This window comes from Onychostoma macrolepis, chromosome 03, assembly GCF_012432095.1.
Source record: "Onychostoma macrolepis isolate SWU-2019 chromosome 03, ASM1243209v1, whole genome shotgun sequence".
Taxonomy (NCBI): domain Eukaryota; kingdom Metazoa; phylum Chordata; class Actinopteri; order Cypriniformes; family Cyprinidae; genus Onychostoma; species Onychostoma macrolepis.
In genome coordinates, this window is record NC_081157.1 from 8,558,544 (window position 1) to 8,572,690 (window position 14,147).

The window sequence follows — 14,147 nt, forward strand, 5'->3', positions numbered from 1 at the left end:
TACTAGTGGGTGCAGGACACTATAGTTCATTTATGTAAGTGAGGATAGCAAAATAAAGTGAACTGTGACACATTATACCCAAAAATTATTCATCAATGGACTACCAGTAAAACTGATAAAAAATTGGGACCAATAATTATTCAGACACTTTGACCTGACCATGTTTTGCTTAAGCGTTTTTTCTTTAATTGCTGACATAGTTAAACTCTTCATATTTTATTACCATTTTCTAAACTATAGTGAATAAACTGTGATAATGTGAGGAATTTTGAAGGTGTCTGAATGTTAATCTTTATTAACAGCTCAACTTTATTATCAGTTTATCATCCTCCTCTGGAGCAGCCCATGGTGATCATTGGCTCGTCCTGCTTGAAACAAAATCTGTAGTAAAGGTGCTGCTGTATTACTTCACACCACAAATGTGCCAACAAAACTTACATGATTTCACACACAAGAAACTCAGCATCATTATTCTCACAAATTTTAACCCAATCAGAGGAGCAGAGCTGAGAGGTTTGTCACTGTACCACCCCTTTTAATGGTTTTTTCTGGGTAAAATACAACTTAAACGTTATCAACTCTATTTGTAAAACAAACATGTGATTTTCTCCCCTCCTCTTGCGTTTCGAACTCTATAAAAAGAGAGATCATTTATATTCTCTACTCTGTCACTGTCTTCGAACCCAGAGAAATTCAGAAATTCTGCTCTCGCTGTTCGAGTTTCATCATGAAACTTCTAGTTTTTCTTCTGTTACCTTACCTCTCTCTGAGTGAGGTTGTGCCGAAATTTGGTCAATGCATGCAGTTCTTTTTGAATGATGACCCTCCTCAATACACACCATCAAGGAGCACTCCACCGAATGCAGACGAACACATCTGTCAGTGTCTCTGGGATGACAGTGATAATAAAATATATCTTTATGCAACTTTGTACAGCAAAACATGGAAGATCCCCATCTACTCTGCGTATGTGTTTGGAAGCCCAAATATTGGCAGGTGTGACGTTTGGTACATCGAACCTCAGGTAACTGTGTATTCCCTAGTAAAAAATTTATATATTTAAAATACATTTATTTCATAAGTATAGTTAAAATCTATTGGCATATTTTCTGGCATATTGCTCAAGACTTCCTGATATATAAATTATAATTAAACTTTATTTAGATTACTACTTGTGCACTATGCACATTTCTTAATATTAAGCCTAAATTAGTTTTACTGTCACTACTGATGAGGGTTGTGTGATCTTTGAATAATATCTTTATTATTATTTATAGAAATATCTTTAAATGCAAGATATTTAAAGTGTGCTTACTGTAACTATACTTGCAATAGTTCCATTTTAGCACAATCAAATATACTTCAGCGTATGTTTAGTTGGATTTCAGCACTACTTTTGCACAATGAAAGTGCATTAAGTACAAAATTAGTTGTTCCAATTTAGCAGACTTAAAAATACCCTGCAGTTGTACTTTTGGCATGCTAAACTGGTATTCTTAAAGCAAGTACATAAATATATAAAGGTATTTGAAGTATACATTGTATGAAAGAAATGCCTTTCAAATACATTCAAATGTATTTATTTTTCACTAGGGTTATTATAGTATATGTATTTGAAACATAGATATTTTAAAAGGACACAGTCTGAGGTATTTTTTTTATATTTTTCTCTCATGTCCTTTAGCTGGATATAAAAGTTGAAGATCCATGTATGAGACCTAAAGGTTACAATCGCAATATTGGTCAAAATCAGGCTGTGAATAAAGACTATGATAAGTCTGGTTATGACAGAGGTCACCTCTACCCGGTGCAGCACACGAACAATCATCTGTCCATGCTGGCCACCTCCACCCTGACCAACGCCGCTCCACAGGACCCAGAGTTCAATCAGAAAGCATGGAAGGTACATGAGAAGGCTGTTACTGATGATCTAAAGTCCTGTGATAAGGCTTTTGTGGTGACTGGTGTAGTTCCTGATACCAACAAGAAAATTAATGGAAGAGTTACTGTCTCAAAGTATTACTGGAGAGCCACCTGTTGTCAAAAGGGACTAGCGTTCAGAGGGAATGGTTACTATGGACCTGATAACAATGGCAGAGTTCAGTCATTATCAATTAGAGACCTACAGAAACAGCTGATCAAAGATTACAAAATAAACTATTTTATAATTTTCCCAAGCCTGCCAATCCCCGCAGGTCACAAAAGACCAATCAGTGATTGTAACTAGTTTAGCCTTTAGCCAATGAGCTAAAAATAATTCAGCTCGCGTATATATATATCTTTGTCTGGGGTTGGTAATATCAATTCTTCACACTCTAAATGATGACTTCATGCTCCTGACCTGCCTTTCTGTTATTGTAAACAATATATCTCGCCGTCTTTGTCCACTTCACTGTTTCACCGTTACTGGATTAACATGTATGCTTTAATAAATGCTGGAAAACTTATGAAAACAGCATGTCATTTCAGTGTTTCAACATGTGCTTTATCTGATTATTAAAAAACAACGAGTGTGCTGGATGCTGTAGAGTTTGAACAAAGGAAATGAGTTGTTATTCTCAGCTATTGAGAAAATCTTGATAGTATAATTTACTGAAGTGTGTCTCAGATTGATAACCCTGACCACCAACAGTTTCTCAGAGATAGAAATGTTGAAACACTTTCACACCTCTGCAACCTGAACCGAGAGTTCCTTATCTTTTATGTGAAGTTGAAAGTTCATGGTACTAGTCAATTAACCCTCAAAGACCCAAATATAGGGGTGGGGTGGGAAGTATTATATATATATATATATATATATATATATATATATATATATATATATATATAGTGGCGTGCACAAGGGGGCAGGGGGCAGGGGCTCGAGCCCCTGCCCCTTTGAGGTCCGACAGTAAAGTGCCCTTGCGGTCCGGTGCCCCGGTCTGCAATTTCTGCCGAGGGTAGGGGTGTTCAATATGACGATTTTTGATCGTGGACTATAAAAATGTCTCCACGATTTGCTTTTTTGAAGAAATATCGTAGTATCGTACTTCAGCGCTCATTCTATCAGCTGCAGTTCTGGCGCCGCCGTCTCTATATACTGTACAACACCACATACATTCACATCAGCGTTAACTCAGCGGTAGAGTTACTCTCACGGGAAAGTGCATTTATTCGCAGTCACCAAAAGTACATTATCTGCATCTGCTTCAAAGACTTACTGGTTAAACGTTTCACTCGTGTTCTGTTCTGATGAGCGCCTTTTCTGAGCTCTATACACCCAAAGCGCGTGCTCTCAAAAGCCCGTCAAACAGCGCCTGATTACTGAACTAAGTTATGTTTTGTGCTAATACTGTCAAAACACACCAGGTTTATAGACTCAGTTGGTTATGTCTAAAATGAAGGTAAACAGCTGAGAGAAACGCATGCGTGCCTGTATATTAGATGCGTGCATGTCTTAAAGGGACAGTACTAAACATGCTGCCAACTGTCATTAAAGGGATAGTTCACCCTAAAATTGTAATTCTGTCATTATTTACTCACTCACATGTTGTTCCAAACCTGTATTAATTTCTTTCTTGTGCTGAACACAAAAGAAGATATTTTGAAGAATGTGGCTAACCAAACAGTTGCTGGTTCACATTGACTTTAACAGTAGGGAAAAAAATACTATGGAAGTCACTGTAGACCAGCAACTGTTTGGTTTTCCACATTCTTCAAAATAGCATTTATTTTCAGCAGAAGAAACTCGTTCAGGTTTAAAACAACTTTTGAGTGAGTAAATGAAGGTATAAAAATCAAACACTAGCCTATTTTAATTTTGGGGTGAATTATTCCTTTAATGTTAATAAAACACCAAACACAAAGAGAAAAATCACTCACTACTCTTGACTGAAAAACTTTAATACAGTTGCTTTAATAGGAATCAATCTATATAGTGTTTTATTTTTATATTTGTTCATTCAATTTCTTGAATGCTCCTGCTAAATACACCTATTGTAGACTACCTGAAAATAAAACACTGTTTATTTTATTTGTATATTATGTGTATTTGTAATGTGTATCTTTGCTCTCATTTTTTAATACCAAAGATAAAATAATGACAACGATTTTTATCTTCACCCACTTTGGCCTAAATATCCGCCATACTTTTTAATATTTTGTTACCTTGAAAGGCTTTGTCTTTATAATAGGGAAATTAGTTTGGCTGTAATGCTCAAACAACTTGCAAAATAGAAAATCCAACATGACAAAGAATTGTGATAATATTGTGGATCGTGATATTTAAAAAAACAAAAAAACAAATCTTGATATTTTTGCCATATTGCCCACCCCTAGCTGAGGGGACCAAACCCATATTTAAATATATATCTATATATATATATCTATATATATATATATATATATATATATATATATATATATATATATATATATATATATATATATAGATAGATAGGTGTTCCTGTTCACAGCTCTAAATGCGTGAAAATCGCGGCCGCACCATTTCCAGCTTCTATCCAAAAGCGCTCTGAGCAACCATGAACCGCGTTCTCTATGAAGATGGGCAAGCACGAGGAACCGAAGGATAAACAGATTTCCAGCCACTGCTAAATATATACGTTTATGGAGATGAAAACTAGCTGCCCCAGAACAGCTATCAGCGTGGACCATAGGCACCGATCGCGTTATTATTGCAGAGCGCATATTCAGTTTATGAGTAGCCTAACCTGTCCGCTCGGATCGCGGGTGGATTTCCGTCACTCTAGGAGTATGTATCATTATAGGATTTTCTAGAAATATATCGATTATCGCAGAATCGCTGTATGGTGACATTATCGTGAGCCATGTATCGTGATTATATCGTATCGTGAGGTACCCTGCGATTCCCATCCCTAATGCACAGGTAGTTCCAAGTCAGTTTAATCACTGTTCTATATTAATGCGCTGCTTTAACTTATGCACACATGCATCACGCACACAAACACACACAAAACATGAGTAACCATAGTAACTCAGTGACGGTTGCACACCGATTGAAAACATTTCGTATTTTATTAGCCAAAATGGATGAATTTTGCATGTCATTTAACTTGTATGGTGAACATGGTAATTTTGATAAATGGGCAGAGGCCCAAGATAAACTTGTGACCTGGAGAAGACGTTGAAAAAGTAAAGTAATAGCGAAAAGCGGTACAAGGAATTAACACTAGAAGAGCTCAAGCAGATTGAACGAAAAATCACAAGGATCCCACTGCATCAGGCAGAGAAAATTTGCATGGATTTATGTTTGCGAGCCCTGGCGACCCACCTTGTCCCGTGGACAGCTTTAAAAAATACCTCTCAAAGTGTCCAGAAGATGCTGGAGCCTTCTATCTTCATCCGAAACGCATTCTTGTGTAATCTCGAAGACACCGACGTGTGGTTCACCAGGGAGCCGATGGGGATCAACTACCTCGGCAATATGCTAAAAAATATTTAGTCGCCTTGGAATTATAAGGTTCTATCTGCATTCTGAGTGGTTTTGAGATATTGAGCTTCAAAGATTTTGCTTGCCATCTAGCAAAAATGACATACATGAAAATGACAGAGACCCTAAATATATTCTAAATGTACAATATCAAAATCCTGTCAAATTTTTAAAAAATTGTCAAAATGGAGTTATTCACATATTCTTATTCTGTGACAACTTATTTACATTATCTGATGGGTTTTTTTTTTATTTTAATTTTTTTTAAGTTTTGTACATTTTAGGACTTTGTAGATAGAACCTTTTTGTTTTCTAAATAAAAAGTCGAACTCTAACTTAGTTCTATAAGGTTCTATCTGAGAATCAGCCAATCAGCACTTCGAATGCACGCAAGAGGACCAATCAGGATCAACGTTCTTTGTCATGTCGCCGGACTGCTCGTAACAGCAGGAAACATTAAACAATAATTACATGTCTGCATAATGAATAAGTGCAATTCACCTTTATTCCACAAAGTGGCACTGTTTAAAACAATGATGACATGCTTTTTCACTCATAATTAGCGCATGCATAAAACAAATCATCTGCAAAAATGGAACCGGCTTGAATGGCTTTAGGCTACTGCAGAGCGATTACTGCACATAATGAATAAGTGTCACTGTCGTTTGATGGTGGATGTGGTGGTCGCAATCAAAATGTTTTTGAAGAGGCTGAAAACGATAGTTTTGAGAATATATTGAGATCGTGAATATGAGCCAGATGCTGAATGTATAAAGTTACTGGGGAAATGCGCTCTGACGATGGCAGTGATGATAAAATCATCTGCTCAAATCGATCCCTTCTAAGTTTCAAAAGGTAAGAAACAATGCTTATTTTATTCTTTTTTTAAATTTTTTTTTTTTAATTTTAATGTTCTTAAAATATCAGGAGAGTTTGCCATTGCAGCAATTAGAGATCCATCTGTGCTGGATATAAGTCTGGGTCGCTAAAGACCCGAATATGTAATGATTGGCGAAATATTCATGCAGTTTAAAGTCTTAAAATGTCTTAAATTTTACAACATTAAGCCTTAAATATCAAAGTGTCAACAATTAATTACAACAATAAATGTCAGCATGTTATCTCGGCCATACTGATTTAAAGAGAATGCCATTTGCCCTGAGCTGCTTTTTGTGGAATAAAGTCCTTGTCAGATTGATTAGAGTAACGTTAGCTGCCTTAACTGGTCCTGCAATAATGTGTTTATTTACCCACTATAATCCTAGCTAAAATTAACATTAGCACTGAACAAAATATTTAGTATTGCCCTTCGTGCCTAACTTAACCAAGAAAAAATATTGTCCTAATATGGAATAAACGTGATAAAGCATTAAATTTACCTTTCTCATAAATGTTGACACATTGTTACAACACTAATTTTATGTTTTAAAGCAAATTATAAAAAAACAATTTGTATTTCTTGAAAATTGTTGCTTCAATTAATGTTTTGCAAGATAGAATCTTATAATTCCAAGCAGAAAATGACTTTTTAGAATTAGAAGGTTCTATCTGCATTTGACCCGTTCCAAAAATCCCCATTTAAAAATCTGAGAGGATTTTGATATTGTACATTTAGAATAGATTTAGGGTCTGTCATTTTCATGTAGGAAAGAGACTTGTTCCCCATATCATTTTTGCTATACGGAATGCAAAAACTTTGAAGCTCAATATCTCAAAACCACTTGGAATGCAGATAGAACCTTATAATTCCAAGGCGACGAAGTGACTGTATATCAGGGGTGGGGAATGTTGATCCTGGAGGGCCGGTGTCCCTGCAGAGTTTAGCTCCAACCCTGAAAAAACAATACCTACCTGTATCCTGAAGACTTTGATTAGCTTGTTCAGGTGTATTTCACTAGAGTTGTAGCTAAACTCTGCAGGGACACCGGCCCTCCAGGATCAACGTTCTCCACCCCTGCTGTAAATGGTTGCTGGTGACTGCACACAAACTGACAGCTGGTAGGCTCCAGCCTATAGCCCTATACAGGTAGAGGTGGTGGCGGAGGGGCATCTGGGTGGCGGACTACAACCCGGCTCACTTTTAAAGGATGTCGGTAGGATGTAGGACTACCTTCCTGGACTTTCCCCAAAAGTGGAGTCAACCAGTGGGATGTCCACATTTATCGCCATGGTGGTGATGAGTGGAGCAATGTTTGGCAAGAAAACTTTGTACACCTTGTCAACTTTGTACACCTTGTCAACTTTGAAGACATCTGGATCTGGCAGATCCCCCCGCACTAGTGTTGTCACAACCAAAATTTCTGTATTCGGTACCGATACCACGGAAAATCCACAGTTCTCGGTACCAAAGCAAAAAACAAAAACATGCCAATTAAAAAAAAAAAAAAAATTTATTAATAAAAGTCAAACAAAAATAAAATGTACAAAAATAAATGCCATTCTTTATGCTTATTTAGAATTGTGTTTCAAGTTTTTCCACAAGAAATACAAGTATGGAAAACAGTAAACAAGTTTCACCCAAATTGTATTTGTCTTTTGATTAATGAAATTTAAACAATTTTATTTTTTGGTAAATAAAGGAGATTTACTATTAAAATTAAAACGTAATAATTATTGTGTGATTATTTATTAAAAAATAAAGTTATTAAATTTTTTTTTTAAACAGTAGCAGTAGTATCGCATACATTCTACTAAATAATAGTAGCCTAATATATTTCTGGCACAATGTCTAAACCGAACTTTTATTTTGACGGGTTGCAGTGAATGCCTTTAAATTTCTGTGTGTATATGATGTGACGTTGGTTTTACTCAAATGAAACCGTAAAATGCTCGTGAAGTGACTCTCAGAGCAGTTCTGGAGATGTTCATGCATTTATGTCCTCATTTAGATGGCAGACGCTGAAATCACTGCGAGCGTCACACGTGATTCAATGTATGTAGTAAAAAAAAAAAAATTAAATAACATTAAAAACGCGCGTCTCTGCCATTAATTCATTCACACAGAGATTCATATTTTAATCGACTTTAGCGGCTTAATATTTACAGATACTAGTCCATATCGCGATTTGATTCAAGTGTAATGACCTACTTTTTAATCAATTAATCTAAACCTTGACAAATTTCATGACATTCCGTGTTAAACTGTAAATTCCTTTTTTAAACAAGGTTCCGCAATTCCGTCCGCGTTTTGTGTCGCGGAAATCATACGGACCTACACGTCAAGAACCAGGTTGATCGGGTACTCAGTATCACAGGTACTTAAAAAAAACCTGGTACCATGACGTTTTCATTTTTTTAATACAGACTTGGTACCGAAGTACTGGGTTTTTTGACAACACTACCCCACACTGCCTTGTAACGTGTACGTTACGTTGTTATTATGCAACCTGTTGCAAAATGTCAGCTAGCTAGGCTTGTTGAATCCTAAATTACAGGTTAACGTTACCTCCCCTAGCCCCTAGCCACATCAAAACCACAGAACATGAACCTGATTGAGGCTTTGAACTGATGAACACTTCTTGTTTCTACTCCCTATTCTGAGGTCGTGAGGCTTCTCGCTCTATCTCAATGCCCTGTAACAGGTAGCCCTGATGCTCACCCTCCCAGATGAATCTTTGTTTGAAACTGTGGGGGATTGGACATCATTCATGTTATGCATAAACCTAATCGTACATCAAAACATTCTACACTGGATCAAATAGCCTGTCAAGTTGTCAAAGTTAGCCAGTAGTGTTAACTAGAGCTAGCAAGCTTGCCAGCTAATGTTGTATAACTTACCTTCATAGTTGTCGATGCAACTAGAAATATACATCTTGAACCCCTTTTCCCTTTTGCTCCTCCGGGCTGAGCTTGCCGGTGTACATCGCTGATTGTAACCTTTGGAAGGTCTTGGACACATCGTGTGTAAAACAGCGCCATCATTCATATCTTCCCTCACTTCATATCTCGGAACCGGAAGCGTGCACTCAAGAAAGCGAAAATAGAAAAATGCCAAGCCGTCAATTACTTCTTTCTGTTCCCTGGTCCCATTTAAAGACTGAGGGTGACCGAGCTTCTGCAGTTGTGGCTCCTAAACGGTGGAATGCACTTCCAGTTGCCATGAGATCCTCTCCCACGGTGGACACTTTTAAATCTAGATTGAAGACTCATTTATTCTCTTTGGCCTATGGTGTTGCCTGAGAATTTTGGGGTTATAAAATTGTTCATGGTTTCTCTTGCATGCTTTTATTTGTATCTTATTTTTTTTATCCATTTTTTGTTGCTTTTTGATATGGTTTAATTACGTTTATAAATTGTACAGCACTTTGGTACAAAACTTGTTTTTAAATGTGCTTCATAAATAAATGTGAATCTCAGATCAATACTATTCCAAACGTATTGAAACAACCAGTTCTTTATTTACCCATGTAAGGGTAAACACTTTCTCATTGGATCCAAGCAAATCTCATTGGTGACCTATTTTGATCTCAAAAAAGTGAGTTGTCACTGAAAGGTGAGGAGTTTGCCTCTGATTATAGCTGTTGTGGCACAGCGCATAAAGAGTTTAAAAGCTATTATTTCTATATTTTCTCTTGATACATTTTGCCAAGACATCTCTTCACCATTTCATGCATACTTTCATGACTTAGATGTAAATACAATTATGAAGTTATTTATTTTTGATGCAAGGAGGAGCAAACAATAAACGTTTAATATTTGTTGCAGCAAATACAAAAAGTATAAACGAATGAGACATCTACCTCTTTATTGATTAATAAGTTAGCAAAGCATCTTAAGAGAATAAAAGAGAAGAAAGCCAGTTGCAAAGCTACATGACATTAAATAATGCATCTGGTTTTTTGAAATAAACAAAAAGTGGATGAATACCTATTTGATTTTATAACAACAAAGTTTAAAATAAATCAGCCTCTTCAGCTTCTTAAACAATAATCTGTATAAAAAAAAATAAATAAAATAATACTTTTGCTTTATAAAAGTGTAAACAAACTTCACAAAATTGAACATAAAATGAAACTCATCATAAAGCAAATTGATATAGATTATATTATTGAGCAAAGTGATTTACGAGAAATATTGTTCTTTGGAGAAGATCATCATCCTCAAACTTCAACTTAAAAATGAACTTTACTCACTGCAATTAATTTAAATGATGATTCTGGTTAGGACAGACTAATAGGGAAGAGATGCATCTTCGCACTTGAAAGTTCTGGAATTAAAGATAAGCTACTTAATGTGAGTTTTGGCGTGTCTGCGTAGAGTTGATGAGTCAGTGAAACTCTTTCCACATGCAGTGCAGTGATACGGTTTCTCTCCGGTGTGGATCCTCTCATGTATTTTCAGATGTTCTGAACGACTGAATATCTTGTCACAGTGTGAACACATGTAAGGTTTCTCTCCAGTGTGGATCCTCTCATGCATTTTCAGGTCTCCTGATTCACTGAATCTCTTGTGGCAGTGTGAACACATGTAAGGTTTCTCTCCAGTGTGGATCCTCTCATGTATTTTCAGATGTTCTGAACGACTGAATATCTTGTCACAGTGTGAACACATGTAAGGTTTCTCTCCAGTGTGAATCATCTCATGTTTTTTCAAGTCTCCTGATTCACTGAATCTCTTGTGGCAGTGTGAACACATGTAAGGTTTCTCTCCAGTGTGAATTCTCTGGTGCCGTTTCAAATCTAGAGCTCTAGTAAATGTCTTGCCACACTCAAAGCACATATGATTTTTTACACCAGCATGTATATTCTGATGTGTTTTTAAATATCGAAGAAGTGAAAATCTCTTTCCACATGAGGAACATGAATGTGGTTTATCCTTTAACCCTGAAGATTCACCTGAATGTTCATTCAAAGCCAACAAAAATGTTTTGCCACATTGATCACATTCATATGGTTTCTCTCCAGTGTGGATACTCATGTGTCTTTTAAGGGTTATTTTGTGTGCGTAACTCTTTCCACACTGATCACATGTGAACGGTTTCTCTCCAGTGTGGATGTTCATGTGTCTCTTAAGGTGAACATGTTGTCTAAAACTCTTCCCACACTGATCACATGTGAACAGTTTCTCTCCAGTGTGAATTCTCTGGTGCCGTTTCAAATCTAGAGCTCTAGTAAATGTCTTGCCACACTCAAAGCACATATGATTTTTTACACCAGCATGTATTTTCTGATGTGTTTTTAAATAATCGAAGAAGTGAAAATCTCTTTCCACATGAGGAACATGAATGTGGTTTATCCTTTGAATGAACATTCAGGTGAATCTTCAGGGCTGAAGCCAACAAAAATGTTTTGCCACATTGATCACGTTCATATGGTTTCTCTCCAGTGTGGATACTCATGTGTCTTTTAAGGGTTATTTTGTGTGTGAAACTCTTTCCACACTGACGGCAAGTGATTTGAGACTTTTGAGATCGTCTTTCTTTCTCTACTTCATTCACTTCTTCATTCTCATCCATTAGGTCTGAAATTAGAGTTTAAAAAGTGCTCCGCAAGTCAAAAAAAAAATATGTAAAGTAATATATAACACCCTGATGTAATAGTAGAAAATATTGAGTTGTGTTCAAACAGCTGTCTGTTATACAAGATTATCATAATTTTGATCCATTATGTTCCCTGGAATTTTCCATGAAGGGGGTACATCAAGATAATAGATATTAGTTTTTTTTATTCATTAGAGGCACAAACCTTTAATGCCCATAATAGAGGAACATTATGATATAATATTTCAATGCTTACAGTGCATCCAGAAAGTATTCACAGCGCTTCACTTTTTCCACATTTTATGGTAATAACAAGCAGTTTGTAAGGGTTTGGTCTTGTTTTCTCATTAGATTTAAGCGAAGTTGTTGTTGCTAGGAAACTTTGTTTTGCATACTGTGTTTTACCGTGGTAAACTGAAGTCACGTTTGTTGTCGTGCATATCACGGGAATTTCCCAGTTTTGTTTTGCTAAGTAGTAAGGTGTGGTCAGCTGACTTCTATAACGAATAATTAGGCAAGCCCTCGTGTGAAGACCGACGAGTATAAAGACTCTACCTTGCGCGACTCCACCGAGCAAGAACACCGACAAGGCACTTGAGTATTGCTTTCTCCCCTCTCTTTACTTTTTGTACTACTTGTTCTCATTTACTTATTTAGTCAATTGTACACACTATGTGCTTTGAAATCTCCACTATTACTACTAACACTCGGAAGGCACGCACTGTACGGTGGAAGCAGGTCAATCCTACTAATCTACGGCCTGTCCCTCTGTCTTCTACTACTTTACTCTCTATTCCAATTGGTCTCTGGAACTGCCAGTCTGCTGTAAACTATGCAGACTTTATTCCTTCTATTGCTACTCATTCCGGTCTCAACCTCATGGCCCTAACTGAGATTTGGATCAAACCTCAGGACACTGCCACTCCTGCAGCCCTCTCCACTAATTTCACTTTTCCCCCACAACCCTCACAATTGAGAGGGGTGGAGGTACGGGTCTCCTTATTACAAATGAATGGAAATTTGATCTTCTACCATCTCTTACAGGCAACAGTTCATTTGAATCTCATGCAATTACTATTACCCACCCTGTTAAAATCCACTTTGTAGTTGTGTATTGTCCCCCAGGTCAACTGGGTAACTCCTTGGAAGCAGTTGGATGTATTACTGTCAAACTTTCCTGAGGATGGTACTCCTCTGGTACTGCTCGGTGACTTCAACATCCACCTAGAAAAACCCCAGGCTGCTGACTTCAACACTCTTCTCACTTAATTTGACCTCAAGCGAGTGTCTACTATAGCTACTCACAAATCAGGTAATAAACTGGACCTCATCTACACACGCTACTGCTCCACTGACAACACATTAGTTACTCCACTGCACACCTCAGACCACTTCCTCATCACTTCTAACCTCACACTAACTCCTGACATAGCACACACTCCCCCACAGGTCACCTTTCACTGTAACCTACACTCTCTCTCTCTCCCTCTTGCCTTTCCTCGGTGGTTTCATCTGCACTTCCTTCACCCTCTCAGTTTTCAGCATTGGACACAAACAGTGCTACTGACACTCTTTGCTCCACTCTAACATCTTGCTTAGACAACTTTTGCCCCCTTTCATCCAGACCAGCACGCACTACCCGCACTACCCCCTCTGCCCCCTGGCTGTGCGATGTTCTCCATGAACAAATCTAAGGGCCACAGAGAGGAAGTAGCACAAATCAAAAAAACTCTACGGACCTTAGTGCGCTTCAGTCACTCCTCTCTTCCTTCTCTGCAAATGTCTCCACTGCTAAAACGACATACTACCACAACAAAATCAACAACAGTTCTGACTCTCGCACACTTTTCAAAACTTTCTCTTCTCTGTCCTCCTCCCCCTCCTCCATCAGCTCTTACAGCTGATGACTTTGCAATTTTCTTCACAAATAAAACAAGACCCATCCACAAAAAAATTCTTCTTAAGGTATGCTCCAAATTTACCATTTACCATTGAGTTCACTGAGATCCGACTAACTATGTGTCTATATGTATCCCCTCTTTATCTCTCTTTCCTTTTTTCTTTCCTCTTTTAGGATAAACTTGAGGTCCTGGGAGTTCTTAGAGGTTCTAAAGTGTTTATGCATTTGTTGATGTCAAATTTTCAATAACAAATTCAAATAAATTATCATAGTTTTTACATTTATATGGTGTCATTCCAACTGGGGGGTATTGAAGGGGG

The 14,147-nt window shown here is 37.2% G+C and overlaps 1 protein-coding gene and 1 pseudogene across 1 annotated transcript; one reads left to right on the forward strand and one right to left on the reverse strand.

The window, feature by feature from the left end:
* The first annotated feature begins 533 nt into the window (after positions 1 to 533).
* LOC131537590 (endonuclease domain-containing 1 protein-like) lies at positions 534 to 2,455 on the forward strand. The gene is made up of 2 exons (XM_058771160.1): positions 534 to 1,024; positions 1,685 to 2,455. Exons 1-2 carry the CDS (start codon positions 728 to 730, stop codon positions 2,225 to 2,227), a joined length of 840 nt encoding a protein of 279 aa, XP_058627143.1. The 5' UTR covers positions 534 to 727; the 3' UTR covers positions 2,228 to 2,455.
* Positions 2,456 to 10,672: 8,217 nt separating this feature from the next.
* On the reverse strand, positions 10,673 to 14,009 carry LOC131534290 (zinc finger protein 135-like; annotated as a pseudogene).
* Positions 14,010 to 14,147: the final 138 nt, after the last annotated feature.